This window comes from Oncorhynchus mykiss, chromosome 24 (assembly GCF_013265735.2).
Source record: "Oncorhynchus mykiss isolate Arlee chromosome 24, USDA_OmykA_1.1, whole genome shotgun sequence".
In the NCBI taxonomy this organism is placed as follows: Eukaryota; Metazoa; Chordata; class Actinopteri; order Salmoniformes; family Salmonidae; genus Oncorhynchus; species Oncorhynchus mykiss.
In genome coordinates this window covers 17,802,135-17,817,002 of record NC_048588.1, presented here as the reverse complement: position 1 = coordinate 17,817,002, position 14,868 = coordinate 17,802,135, and the positions used below count along the sequence as shown (strand labels likewise).

The following is a 14,868-nucleotide window of genomic DNA, read 5'->3' as shown; positions in this document are numbered from 1 at the left end:
TAAAAAGATGAGAGAGGCCTGTAATTTTCATCATAGGTACACTTCAACTATGACAGACAAAATGAGAAAAAAAATCCAGAAAATCACATTGTAGGATTTTTAATGAATTTATTTGCAAATTATGGTGGAAAATAAGTATTTGGTCACCTACAAACAAGCAAGATTTCTGGCTCTCACAGACCTGTAACTTCTTCTTTAAGAGGCTCCTCTGTCCTCAACTCGTTACCTGTGTTAATGGCACCTGTTTGAACTTGTTATCAGTATAAAAGACACCTGTCCACAACCTCAAACAGTCACACTCCAAACTCCACTATGGCCAAGACCAAAGAGCTGTCAAAGGACACCAGAAACAAAATTGTAGACCTGCACCAGGCTGGGAAGACTGAATCTGCAATAGGTAAGCAGCTTGATTTGAAGAAATCAACTGTGGGAGAAATTATTAGGAAATGGAAGACATACAAGACCACTGATAATCTCCCTCGATCTGGGGCTCCACGCAAGATCTCACCCCGTGGGGTCAAAATTATCACAAGAACGGTGAGCAAAAATCCCAGAACCACACGGGGGGACCTAGTGAATGACCTGCAGAGAGCTGGGACCAAAGTAACAAAGCCTACCATCAGTAACACACTACGCCGCCAGGGACTCAAATCCTGCAGTGCCAGACGTGTCCCCCTGCTTAAGCCAGTACATGTCCAGGCCCGTCTGAAGTTTGCTAGAGAGCATTTGGATGATCCAGAAGAAGATTGGGAGAATGTCATATGGTCAGATGAAACCAAAAATATAACTTTTTGATAAAAACTCAACTCGTCGTGTTTGGAGGACAAAGAATGCTGAGTTGCATCCAAAGAACACCATACCTACTGTGAAGCATGGGGGTGGAAACATCATGCTTTGGGGCTGTTTTTCTGCAAAGGGACCAGGACAACTGATCCGTGTAAAGGAAAGAATGAATGGGGCCATGTATCGTGAGATTTTGAGTGAAAACCTCCTTCCATCAGCAAGGGCATTGAAGATGAAACGTGGCTGGGTCTTTCAGCATGAAAGGGCAACGAAGGAGTGGCTTCGTAAGAAGCATTTCAAGGTCCTGGAGTGGCCTAGCCAGTCTCCAGATCTCAACCCCATAGAAAATCTTTGGAGGGAGTTGAAAGTCCATGTTGCCTAGCAACAGCCCCAAAACATCACTGCTCTAGAGGAGATCCGCATGGAGGAATGGGCCAAAATACCAGCAACAGTGTGTGAAAACCTTGTGAAGACATTTGACCTCTGTCATTGCCAACAAAGGGTATATAACAAAGTATTGAGATAAACTTTTGTTATTGACCAAATACTTATTTTCCATCCTAATTTGCAAATATTTTCATAAAAAATTATTCTGGATTTTTTTTCTCATTTTGTCTGTCATAGTTGAAGTGTACCTATGATGAAAATTACAGGCCTCTCATCTTTTTAAGTAGGAGAACTTGCACAATTGGTGGCTGACTAAATACTTTTTTGCCCCACTGTAATTGTATGTGTTGGGCACAGAGATGAGGCAATCATTCAAAAATCATGTTAAAGACTATTACTGCACACAGAGTGAGTCCATGCAACTTATTATGTGACTTGTTAAGCACATTTTTACTCCTGAACTTATTTAGATTTGCCATTACAAAGGGGTTGAATACTTATTGACTCAAGACATTTCAGCTTTCATTTTTAATTCATTTGTAAAAAAAAAAAATGAATTCACTTTGACATTATGGGGTATTGTGTGTAGGCCATTAATTTAAACAAATCTCGATTTAATCCATTTTAAATTCAGGCAACAAAATGTTGAAAAAGTCAAGGGGTGTGAATACTTTCTGAAGTCACTGTATGTGATAAAACCATCATTCTAATTGATGAGAAGATTATCAGACCTCATCCAAATGGAGACTTCAGTGTTCATTTAGTGGTAACCTGGCAATGGTGCTATGCTATTTGGTTGGATGCAATGTTAACTCCAGACCTGCTGTGTTTTCTTTAAAGGGGCTGTAAACAATCCCAACAGTTGTTTTTAGACTTAATTAACACTGGTTAAGGGATCTTGACTCAGGTCTTGCACTCTCCTAAATGTTTATTTGATTCATGTCTTTCAGACAAGGGATCATTCTCAAAGTGATCACAAACACAGGATCGACATTACACAATTGACAGAAATGAAATACCCCGTGAAAGTACACTATCACAACAAAAATATGCCTAATTGTGAAATTATATTAGGGCTATTCTTGAATGGATGACTGATATAAGATGATTTACAGAGCACCATTTCAATTTCACTTAGTCATTGGTCAATAATAAGGGGTTTAAGTCTAATAAAGGTCTATAAAGTCTTGACACATTAACTACTTAGCTATACACTGTAAAATGTATTCATGTATTTACAAAGCATAACAAAAAGGAATTTGTTGACTGATTAAGGTGTGTGCCCCTGTCAATCCCAGAAGTGGTACAGCTCTCGCGCCCGGGCGGTCGCTATGGAGAGGAGTTGCTAGAGAAGCAATCAGCAGTAGAACAGACGTAGAAGCTGAGCGAAGTAAGGAACCAAAGTGCACTGGGAAATCATGGCGAAAAGATTGCTACTCGATTACCACAAGACTCTGCCGCCCAATGGACTGCAAGCCGCCACAGTTTTGCTTCTCATTTATGTATTTACCTGTAAGTTATTAGTTTTCTTTTACTTCTGTATTTACGAATGTATTTTAAAGTTCTGGATATTGAAGTTGGCATTTGAAGTTGTTGTTTGATAGCTACGTGGTAAAGTACTGTCTGTAGCTAGCTAGCTTTGCTAACGGGAATGCTAATTCTATGGCCGGAATGGGAACGACGTGTGTGTGTGTGTGTGTGTGTGTGTGTGTGTGTGTGTGTGTGCACAGTCGCGAGTTACGGGTTTTAGTCCCTCAATTAAAGTATGATCAGAAGGCTAGTTAACGTTCTAGTATTTACTCCATTGGCTACTGTGCGTCATTACTAACAAATGCAATGAAGTTCACTTTTTCCCCCGCATCTTTCGAATCGAAATTTGCCATCGCAACTAAGGAAATATTGTTTGATTAATTGTGTGGTTCTATTTACAGTAATTTACATCAACAAAATGAAGCTTTCTGATATCGTGTGCTGACTAACTAGTGTTAGCTAATCTCAGGTGTCCGACCATTTCGTTTGTTGTGCGCTTTAATTAAGTTTGCTGTTTCTATTGTGAAGCATCCACTTGGCGTTTCCACTCACTGCCAGATATGGTAGCACATTGCATTGGCCGGTGTTGTGCCAGAAATTCTCCCCCCATCTTCGCGTGAACGCGCACTCACTCAATTCTTCATTCATCACGACTTGCGTGCTAGTTTGGATTTCTGATGACTTTAGTCTGCATTTAATTTTATATACATTTTTATATTTCGGTTTGATCGCGGGGGAGGAACTAGTAATGTCTGCAGTTTTCGGTTTGGCTATTTGTTTCAATTGTATTAGTCTATAAATAAAGCTCGAGCAATAAATTCGTCATCTTTCCCATGTCTTATTCGACTAGTAGTTGTTCTAAAATGTTTGCTGCTTGCATACGTTTTTCTCCCTCTGTTTAATTTAACACACACACACATTAATTATTAATTTCGGTTGCCTACGTGAAGTTTGTTCTATAGAAAGTATTTGACTCTGATGTGTGCCACAGAAAGTATTTGACTCTAGCCACAAAATATAGGAAAATAGCTGTGTGTGTGTGGGGGGGGGGGGGGGGGGGGGACTGCAAGGCCTGGCACACTTCAGAATCATTTTGGCTCATGTTGACCAGTAGTGTGTGCAACAGAAAGCAAAATTAGAGTATAAAGTAACAAACTTTTATTTTAGAAACATTTTGTAATGTTTAAGAAAATAATGATAATACACAAATATTATCACACACAAAAACATGACAAAGTTAAGTTTGTTAACAAACATTAAATAAGAAATATAAATTTAAATCTTTGCATAATAAGATAAAATGACAAATCAAATACAAAAAGACAATAAATAACATAAACAAATATTGGAAAGCTGCACCAGCTCAACTGAACATTTAGTCCACTTTTTATGGAAAGTTTTCCAGGTGAAACCATCGCCTGGAACTCAAGCCTAACCTAGTTCTGACAGGCAGCGCAGACATAATCCTCCAATGATGGGATGGTTTTCATACAGGTCTGGTGGAACCATCGTGGGCAGTCACAACCAATCTCAAATTGATATGAAAAATGTTCATATTTAAATCATTAAGTACATTTTCTTGAATTACAATTATTTAATTATCAGACAACTGCTTATACAAAATCGTACTCCTAAAAATGTGCCTTTAGAAGTGAACAAGCAATTACCCAGTTAGTGTCTTCCTCATTATTGTCCAGCTCCCCACAGAAGTGGCACAGTTGTCTCAGATCAGTTGGCTAGTGTTTTGGAGGAGAGTGACTGCTATTTCTTCTCTCATGATGTTAACATCTTTGTCCCTGTTTGAAATGACAATTGACTCCTCCTTCAGAACACATTCAGCAAACCGGGAAATAAATGTATTCTCCCCAACAAAATGATGTTACACTTAAGATTCTAATTCGCAAGTATACAACGACACAGCTATAATATCATTTGACAGTTCTGTTTTGCCTTTTAGTCAGTATACTTTCAGTAGGTTAATTGTACATTACTTATACTCTCATACTTACTTTCAAGACAAAGACCCCTCAAGAAGTAACATCTTGTTGGCATGGGTGAGGAAGGGTACCACACGCCCATCTGGAGATATTACACCGCTTCTCTCTCAGGAATGATCTGAACATATGTTAATAAAAGTACAGCATTTTGAAACACTTTATTGATTACAATATAGAGATTAATAACAGAGGTTAATAAGGGGGTCATTTGAGAATTCAGGGATTCCAGCAGGGTGTGAGTTGAAGTAGTCAAATCTGGAGTTGAAAATGGCTGGAATGTAAATGACGTGATCATCTCGGATTATCTAACATCTGAGAATGGGCAGGCATTCCCTCGAAGAGCATCTCTGTCTTGCTGATTATGTGCTGTCATCCAGGTGGATTGTCACCTGCATATCTGATGTAGGAAAATAGATAAGTTGAGTGTCCTGTGACTATGTGTATGTACTGTACATATACAGTAGTGGCCAAAAGTTTTGAGAATGACACAAATATTAATTTTCACAAAGTCTGCTGCCTCAGTTTGTATGATGGCAATTTGCATATACTCCAGAATGTTATGAAGAGTGATCAGATGAATTGCAATTAATTGCAAAGTCCCTCTTTGCCAAAAAACATTTCCACTGCATTTCAGCCCTGCCACAAAAGGACCAGCTTACATCATGTCAGTGATTCTCTCATTAACACAGGTGTGAGTGTTGACGAGGACAAGGCTGGAGCTCACTCTGTCATGCTGATTGAGTTTGAATAACAGACTGGAAGCTTCAAAGGGAGGGTGGTGCTTGGAATCATTGTTCTTCCTCTGTCAACCATGGTTATCTGCAAGGAAACATGTGCCACCATCATTGCTTTGCACAAAAAGGGCTTCACAGGCAAGGATATTGCTGCCAGTAAGATTGCACCTAAAATCAACCATTTATAGGATCATCAAGAACTTCAAGGAGTGCGGTTCAATTGTTGTGAAGAATGCTTCAGGGCGCCCAAGAAAGTCCAGCAAGCGCCAGGACCGTCTCCTAAAGTTGATTCAGCTGCGGGATCGGGGCACCACCAGTACAGAGCTTGCTCAGGAATGGCAGCAGGCAGGTGTGAGTGCATCGGCACTAGAGGTCGACCGATTATGATTTCTCAACGCCGATACCGACTATTGGAGGACAAAAAAAGCCAAAACCGATTAATCGGCCGATTTTTGACATTTATTTGTAATAATGACAATTACAACAATACTGAATTAACACTTATTTTAACCTAATATAATACATAAATAAAATCGATTTAGCCTCAAATAAATAATGAAACATGTTCAATTTGGTTTAAATAATGCAAAAACAAAGTGTTGGAGAAGAAAGTAAAAGTGCAACATGTGCCATGTTAGAAAGCTAATGTTTAAGTTCCTTGCTCAGAACATGAGAACATATGAAAGCTGGTGGTTCCTTTTAACATGAGTCTTCAATATTCCCAGGTAAGAAGTTTTAGGTTGTAGTTATTATAGGACTCTCTCTCTATACCATTTGTATTTCATATACCTGACTATTGGATGTTCTTATAGACACTTTAGTATTGCCAGTGTAACAGTATAGCTTCCATACCTCTCCTCGCTCCTACCTGGGCTTGAACCAGGAACACAACGACAACAGCCACACTCGAAGCAGCGTTCCCCATGCAGAGCAAGGGGAACAACTACTCCAAGTCTCAGAGCAAGTGACGTTTGAAACGCTAATAGCGCGCACCCCGCTAACTAGCTAGCCATTTCACATCACATCGTTACACCAGCCTAATCTCGGGAGTTGATAGGCTTGAAGTCATAAACAGCAGAGCTGCTGCCAAAACGCATGAAAGTGCTGTTTGAATGAATGCTTATGAGCCTGCTGGTGCCTACCATCGCTCAGTCAGACTGCTCTATCAAATCATAGACTTAATTATAACATAATAACACACAGAAATGCGAGCCTTAGGTCATTAATATGGTCGAATCCGGAAACTATCATCTCGAAAACAAGACGTTTATTCTTTCAGTGAAATACGGAACCGTTCCGTATTTTATCTAACGGATGGCATCCATCAGTATTGCCTGCTAACCTGGATTTCTTTTAGCTAAATAGGCAGGTTTAAAAATATATACTTCTGTGTATTGATTTTAAGAAAGTCATTGGTGTTTATGGTTAGGTTCACGTTGGAGCAACGACAGTCCTTTTTCGCGAATGCGCACTGCATCGATTATATGCACGCAGGACATGCTAGATAAACTAGTAATATCATCAACCATGTGTAGTTATAACTAGTGATTATGATTGATTAAGTTTAATGCTAGCTAGCAACTCACCTTGGCTTCTTACTGCATTCGCATAACAAGCGGGCTCCTCGTGAGGCAGGTGGTTAGAGTGTTGGACTAGTGAACCGTAAGGTTGCAAGATTGAATCCCTGAGCTGACAAGGTAAAAATCTGTCGTTCTGCCCCTGAACAAGGCAGTTAACCCACCATTCCAAGGCCGTCATTGAAAATAAGAATGTGTTCTTAACTGACTTGCCTCGTTAAATAAAGATGAAATAAAGGTGTAAAAAACTAAAAATCTGCAAAATCGGCGTCCAAAATTACCAATTTCTGATTGTTATGAAAACTTGAAATCGGCCCTAATTAAATCGGCCATTCCGATTAATCGGTCAACCTCTAATCTCCACCCACAGTGAGGCGAAGACTTTTGGAGGATGGCCTGGTGTCAAGAAGGGCAGCAAAGAAGCCACTTCTCTCCAGGAAAAACATCAGGGACAGACTGATATTCTGCAAAAGGTACAGGGATTGAACTGCTGAGGACTGGGGTAAAGTAATTTTCTCTGATGAATCCCCTTTCCGATTGTTTGGGGCATCTGGAAAAAAGCTTGTCTGGAGAAGACAAGGTGAGCGCTACCATCAGTCCTGTGTCATGCCAACAGTAAAGCATCCTGAGACCATTCATGTGTGGGGTTGCTTCTCAGCCAACAGAGTGGGATCACTCACAATTTTGCCAAAGAACACAGCCATGAATAAGGAATGGTACCAACACATCCTCCGAGAGCAACTTCTCCCAACCATCCAGGAACAGTTTGGTGACGAACAATGCCTTTTCCAGCATGATGGAGCACCTTGCCATAAGGCAGAAATTATAACTAAGTTGCTCGGGGAACAAAACATCGATATTTTGGGTCCATGGCCAGGGAACTCCCCAGACCTTAATCCCATTGAGAACTTGTGTTCAAGAGACGAGTGGACAAACAAAAACCAACAAATTCTGACAAACTCCAAGCATTGATTATGCAAGAATTGGCTGTCACCAGTCAGGGATGTGGCCCAGAAGTTCATTGACAGCATGCCAGGGCGGATTGCAGAGGTCTTGAAAAAGAAGGGTCAACACTGCAAATATTGAGTCTTTGCATCAACTTCATGTAGTTGTCAATTAAATCCTCTGACACTTATGAAATGTTTGTAATTATACTTCAGTATTCCATAGTAACATCTGACAAACATATCCAAAGACACTGAAGCAGCAAACTTTGTGGAAATTAATATTTGTGTCATTCTCAACTTTTGGCCACGACTGTATATATATTTTGGATTTTAATTTATATTATTATTATTGTCATTATTGTGTTTTGTGGTTGAGGGGTGGGGGGTGGGGGGAGGTTGATGGAGATGGCGGAGGTGCTGGGGGTGTCCTATTGGGGAGGAGATTCTTCACGGAGGCACATTCAGTCATAGTTTTGTTAATTATATTATTATTATTATTATTATTATTATGTATTTATTTTTTTCTATTATCATAAGTTTCCTGTGATTATGGATATGCACTCATGTTGACTTATATATTTGAATATATTTATTTTTCAACCCAGAGTACACTTTTGATTTATTGTTTTTATTATTTTTATTATTTCTACTGTACCTACATTCTTAAAAAGTAAAACAGAAAAAGTGTAATTTTTTTTTAGGAAAAGCCATTAGAGGAAAAAGCACAATGGGATGGGGGATTGAGGGATGGGTAGAGAGAACTGTAGAGGGCTCTGAAAACTTATTGCTGAAATAACCACTTCCTTTTGTGACTAGAGTCTAATACTTCTTGTGGCACACATTTCTATAGAACAAACTTCACGTCAGGATAGGCAACCAAAATTAATAAGTAATGTATGTGTATTATATTAAACAGAGGAAGGAGTAAAATTTAGGCAAGCAATAAACATTTCAGAACTACTAGTCAAATAAGAAATGGGAGAGATGACACATTTTGGCAAAGAGATTTATTTAAAGACTAATACACTTGAAACAAATAGCCTAACTGAAAACTGCAGCCGTTACTAGTGCCTCCCCTGCGATCAAACCGACACAAAAAATAAAATGAAACGCAGCCTAACGTGATCAGAAATCTCAACTAGCAAGCAAGTCGCAGCAATGAAGAATTGAGTGCGTCCATGTTCACGCAAAGGCGGGGGGAGAATTCTGTCAGGGGGAAGCTTTTCGGCATAACACTGTCAGTGGAAGAAGATGGAACGAGATCTATTTTGGTCCCATCATTCTACTAATTTTCTCATTAATAACACATTTGATCTCAATGCAGTTTTCTGTTCCCAAAACAAGAATCTGTACCGAAAAGAGAACAAAGTTTTGGAGACTTTACCCTTTACCAAAGTAAAAGAAGAATTGCAGTTGTTTAGGAGCTCAAAGGCGAATTGAGTTGTGAAGAGCGCACACCCACTTCAGAGTAGGTATTCCCTAACAGAAATCGGCAAATGTTTGCTAGGTGTAGGCTTATCCTGGCATGACGTTTTGATAACCATGTAAATCTCTCTCAGACATGGTGACTTTTATCAATATATTTGGCTCTATTTACTCTCTGATTCAAAAATGCTAATTAGCATAAAAGTAGACGTCATGCAAGATGGGCTCCCGAGTGGCACAGTGGTCTAAGGCAATGCACCTCAGTGCAAGAGGCGTTACTATAATCCCTGTTCCAATTCCAGGCTGTATCACATCCGGCCGTGATTGGGAGTCCCATAGGGCGGCACACAATTGGCCCAGCGTCGCCAGGCTAGGCTGTCATTGTAAATAAAAATTTGTTCTTAACTGACTTGCCTATTTAAATAAAGGTTAAATAATATATTTATTAAAAGTCACATAGTCCTAGAGAGATTTACAAGGTTATCCAGGGTAAGACCACACAAAACGCAGACTTTATTTTAAGTGTTTATAAAATCCTCTATGGAAAAATGTATGGTGGAAAAACAAATTAAATCAAAATCTAATTTTATTTGTCACATGCTCTGAATACAACAGGTGTAGTAGACCTTACCGTGAAATACTTACTTACGAGCCCTTAACCAACAATTCAGTTCCAGAAATAGTTAAGAAAATATTTACTAAATAAACTAAAGTAAAATAAAAAAGTAACAATAAAATGTAAATAACGGGGCTATATACAGGGAGTACCAGTACCAAGTCAATGTGCAGGAGTACAGATTAGTCGAGGTAATTGGTACATGTAGGTAGGGGTAAAGTGACTATGCAGTAGATAATAAACAGTGAGTACCAGCAGTGTGCTCCTGAGTGGCGCATTGGTCTAAGGCACTGCATCAAAGTGCAAGAGGAGTAAGTAGTCCGGGTGGCCATTTGCTTAATTGTTCAGCAGTCTTATGGCTTGGGGTCTTATTGAAACCATTTCCTTGTTAGGTTTTATGGTTATCATGACTCATACTGTAATACTCTATGTTAACAAAGTAAAAAAAATAAAATCCCCCCTCAGATTCCCCACATTAACATTTTGTCACTGTATCATGTTTCCTTGATATCAAGGGTGACAGTAATTTAGCTAACTACTGGAATCATGATATCCTAAATGACTTGCATTGATTTAACTTCACATGAATCTCCTAATAATACAGACTTTCATTTCCTCAATCTCAATCCACATGTCAGTGCCTATGCTGCTGCTTAAGGAAAAAGAGGGAGTTGAGACTGAATGATATGAGGACTAAGGAGGCTGGTATACAATGGGAAATTGAGAAATAAAAACAGGAGAAAGGAATGGAACATGTCAGGAGGAGGAGAGACGAGCAGGGGAGAGAAGTGGAGCCTCTTAAGGCTGGGTGTGTGTGGCGGCAGGGGAAATGAAGACATTTCAGTGACTGAGAGAGGAAAAGCACTGCTGCCGCAGAGTCTGGAAGTATTGACCTGCAGTTGGGCTCCATTCCAGAGCACCTTCCAGTCTCGCTGTCACAAACAGAGCAGCTGGGGAGGGAGGCATACTATACTCCACTCTGTGGTTGGGTCACAAATGGCACCATATTCTCCTTATAGTGCTCTTCTTTTGACCAGGGCCAGGGCTCTGGTCAAAGATAATGCACAATATAGGGAATAGGGTGTCATTTAGGACGTAACCTATACCATACTATACCACATACTCATAGCAGGACACAACACATACTGTACTACCGTTTATTAAAGTAAAAAATGAACCAGGAAAAACATTAACCAAAGCAAATAACAGTAAATCACTGATCTGTATTATTGTTGTTTTAGTCTGAAGTAATCTGATATGACCCCATTATAGCCTAGATTGGTAATAACTCCCCTTCCACACAACCACGCCTGCATGTATGCTGTCTTTCTCACTCTCTTTACGACCACATTATTTATGGGTTCATAAATCTTGACCATCAGACAGTAGATAAACAGTGCTTAGGGAGCTATATTTTTTTCAGTAAAAGGTGATGTAGTGTGTAGACTAGTGTTGGACAGTGTGCCAGGGATTCCTCTGACTGTATGGACTGTGGGGGATTTTAAGAAGAGCAGATTTGATAGAGTTGGAGGGTAGACGAAATTTCCTGAATGTGTCATTTTCAGCGCTCCCAGAGTATAGAAAGACTGATGAGGTCGACTAAGGGGAGGAGGGGATAGTCACAGGTGTGGTTCCACCAAACTGTGAGGTTTGTAATTGAAGACCATAGACCCTTTGACTTAAATATTAAATGTTCCTCATCAATATACATAAAATACCTCATAATGACAAATCCTTGGACACTGTGTTAACTAACCTCCAGACGAGCTTCAATGCCATACAACTCTCCTTCTGTGGCCTCCAACTGCTCTTAAACGCAAGTAAAACTAAATGCATGCTTTTCAATCGATCGCTGCCCGCACCTGCTCGCCCGTCCAGCATCACTACTCTGGACGGCTCTGACTTAGAATACGTGGACAACTACAACAAAGCATCCTTAACTCATGCTGCCAAACATACCCTCGTAAAACTGACCATCTTACCGATCCCCGACTTCGGTGATGTTATCTATAAAATAGCCTCCAACACTCTACTCAACAAACTGGATGCAGTCTATCACAGTGCCATCCGTTTTGTCACCAAAGCCCCATACACTACCCACCATTGCGACCTGTACGCTCTCGTTGGTTGGCCCTCGCTTTATACTCGTCGCCAAACCCACTGGCTACAGGTTATCTACAAGTCTCTGCTAGGTAAAGCCCCGCCATATCTCAGCTCACTGGCCCCCATAGCAGCACCCACTTGTAGCACGCGCTCCAGCAGGTATATCTCACTGGTCACCCCCAAAGCCAATTCCTCCTTTTGTCGTCTTTCCTTCCAGTTTTCTGCTGCCCCTGACTGGAACGAATTGCAAAAATCTCTGAAGCTGGAGACTCACATCTCCCTCACTAGCTTTAAGCACCAGCTGTCAGAGCATTTTACAGATCACTGCACCTGTACTTAGCCTATCTGTAAACAGCCCATCTATCTACCTACCTCATCCCCATACTGGTATTTATTTATTTTGCTCCTTTGCACCCCAGTATCTCTACCTGCACATTCATCTTCTGCCGATCTACCATTCCAGTGTTTAATTGTTATATTGTAATTACTTCGCCACCATGGCCTATTTATTTCCTTAACTTACCTAATTTGCACTCACTGTATATAGACTTTTTGTTTTCTTTTGTTCTACTGTATTATTGACTGTATGTTTTGTTTATTCCATGTGTAACTCTGTGTTGTTGTATGTGTCGAATTGCTATGCTTTATCTTGGCCAGGTCGCAGTTGCAAATGAGAACTTGTTCTCAACTAACCTACCTGGTTAAATAAAGGTGAAATAAATAAATAAATAAATAAAGGGATGTTGGCTGATAAAAATGATCTCATAGAACAACAGGTAAAGATCTCCTAAGCCTGTGTTTACCGAATACCTTATTTTTGTTTGTTTATCCAAAACCCCCACAAAAAAAAACATTAATTTCCCCAAAGGCTTTGTCCAACGAGCCATGCCAGAGTGAGCCTCCATTAGTGCCTACAAAAAGGCACCATTGCTGATGCACTTTATTAGTTTCTCTTCACTTTATCAGTCTCTGTTACTAATAAATTACCATTATTTTTCTTCCTCTTATTGGTTAAAGTTCAGAGCCAAACAAACTATTTTGAAGCTATTTCAATAAGTCTACACAGTACACACACAACAAACCAAATCTGGCCTTGCTATGTTTTGGAAAAGCAAGATGTAATTGCTATTGGTAAGCTTAGCTATACAAGGCTTCGAAAGAAGCTGTGTTTTGGGTTCACATCTATGATGTGCAGCTGTTGTATCCCATCTGATCCTCTCTTAATCTCACTTGTGAGGCAGCAGCAGACTCGGGTCTGAAATCTCCCTATCACATTAAAAGGCTATTTTGAGGGAAGACCCATCAGAAGATGAGTGTTGTGCTTTGTTGTGGGAAGTGGCGGCTGGTGGCTTGCTGTGTGGGGAGCGGGCTGGCTGTGTGGAGAGCAGGGTGGCTGTATGGGGAGTGTGCTGCAGAGCCCCCATCCTCCTCCTCTGACAGATGTGACTGTCAGATCAGAGGTAGCCATGCTTCCCAATTGGCACCCTATTCCCTATAGTGCACTACTTTAGACTAGCCCTATGGGCACCTTTTGGGATGCAACTGCAGCCATGCAGGCTGTACAGCAGCACCCCGTCCGGTACTACAGTAATAGTCCATTAGTGAATGTAACAGATTGACCTCCAGCCCTGGCATCATGGGACATCCGCTCTTGAACATGGCTCTAACTGGGATTAAACAGTAAGCAATGCTGCTGCCTATGAAGCTGTGACACAGCACTTCTTCCAGAGCTCTGTTTTCCTTTTAGGAAAGGAAGGCTATCAGGTTCAGTGACATGATGTTCAATTCATGTCTTTCATAACATGCTGTTGTTTAGGAAGTAGGCTATACTGTTTGATGTGATGTTTTTTTCTTCTATATTCAAAGAACTCTGTTGTTCTGGAATGAACAAAGTCAATCTGAATGTTTCAGTCGCTCTATAAAGTTGTACAGAATCCATTAAACTAGTTGTCTTACTTCTTCATTTTGTAGTGTGCATTAGGCTATTTGCATATAACTACACAGTAACAAAGCTAAGTTTGTAACTTACAATTCAACCATTAGGCTTTTTGATGTAGGTCTTATTTATCTAAACTGTAGTTTCATGCAAAGTAACTAGGCTACATGATAGCACACGGGCAACCTGAAAGTGTTGCCATTGCTTCTTAGGTTATATTCTGGCTTCTTGGAGTCTTCCATATTTATAACTGGGTGGCATAAATGGCTTTCAGATATTTGTCATGGTTAATGACCATACTGTGAATGAATAGAGGCAACCTTTAAAAACTAATTTGCCCACTGCTGCCTCGCTGTCAGGAATGTATTTTTTTACACTGGGAGAGCAGATCACAGCAAACACCTGATGCAATTGGGGCATTGTGGTTTAACAGTGAGGTATTAGAGTGGCACAGGGCAGTGTAGGCAGGATGTGCACAGTCAGCAGAGTAGTCCCTCTAGGATAGGAGCTCATGGGTTATGGGAAACTAGTGCGTCTCCTTTTTCACCACTCACTCAACTGTCAGTTGTAATGAACTCGCACACATACCGTGCTAACTCTGTAACGTAGACCTCGGTAACTCCTGCAGACATGCTCTTTTGGTGTATGTGATTTGAGGAGACAGTGCTAGTTAAAACAACAGACCTTTTGTTTGCAGCGATTTGATTTCCACATGCAAATAGCCTAAAAGCCAAAAGTAAAAATAATTTTATTCTGGGATACAAAGGCGACACTTTCCAAACATCATAATCACGTCTTTACTCTGAATGTGTCAGTTGGGACACCTTCAAAGT

At 40.3% G+C, this 14,868-nt stretch overlaps 1 protein-coding gene across 1 annotated transcript in view; it reads left to right on the top strand.

Annotated features, from left to right (window-relative positions):
* The first annotated feature begins 2,494 nt into the window (after positions 1 to 2,494).
* Positions 2,495 to 14,868, top strand: part of LOC110503901 (nectin-3-like protein) — a 75,321-nt gene continuing 62,947 nt past the window's right edge. The window contains exon 1 of the mRNA XM_021582532.2: positions 2,495 to 2,682. Within this exon, the coding sequence (XP_021438207.2) occupies positions 2,589 to 2,682 (94 nt within the window). The 5' untranslated portion in view covers positions 2,495 to 2,588. The remainder of the gene's footprint in view (positions 2,683 to 14,868) is intronic.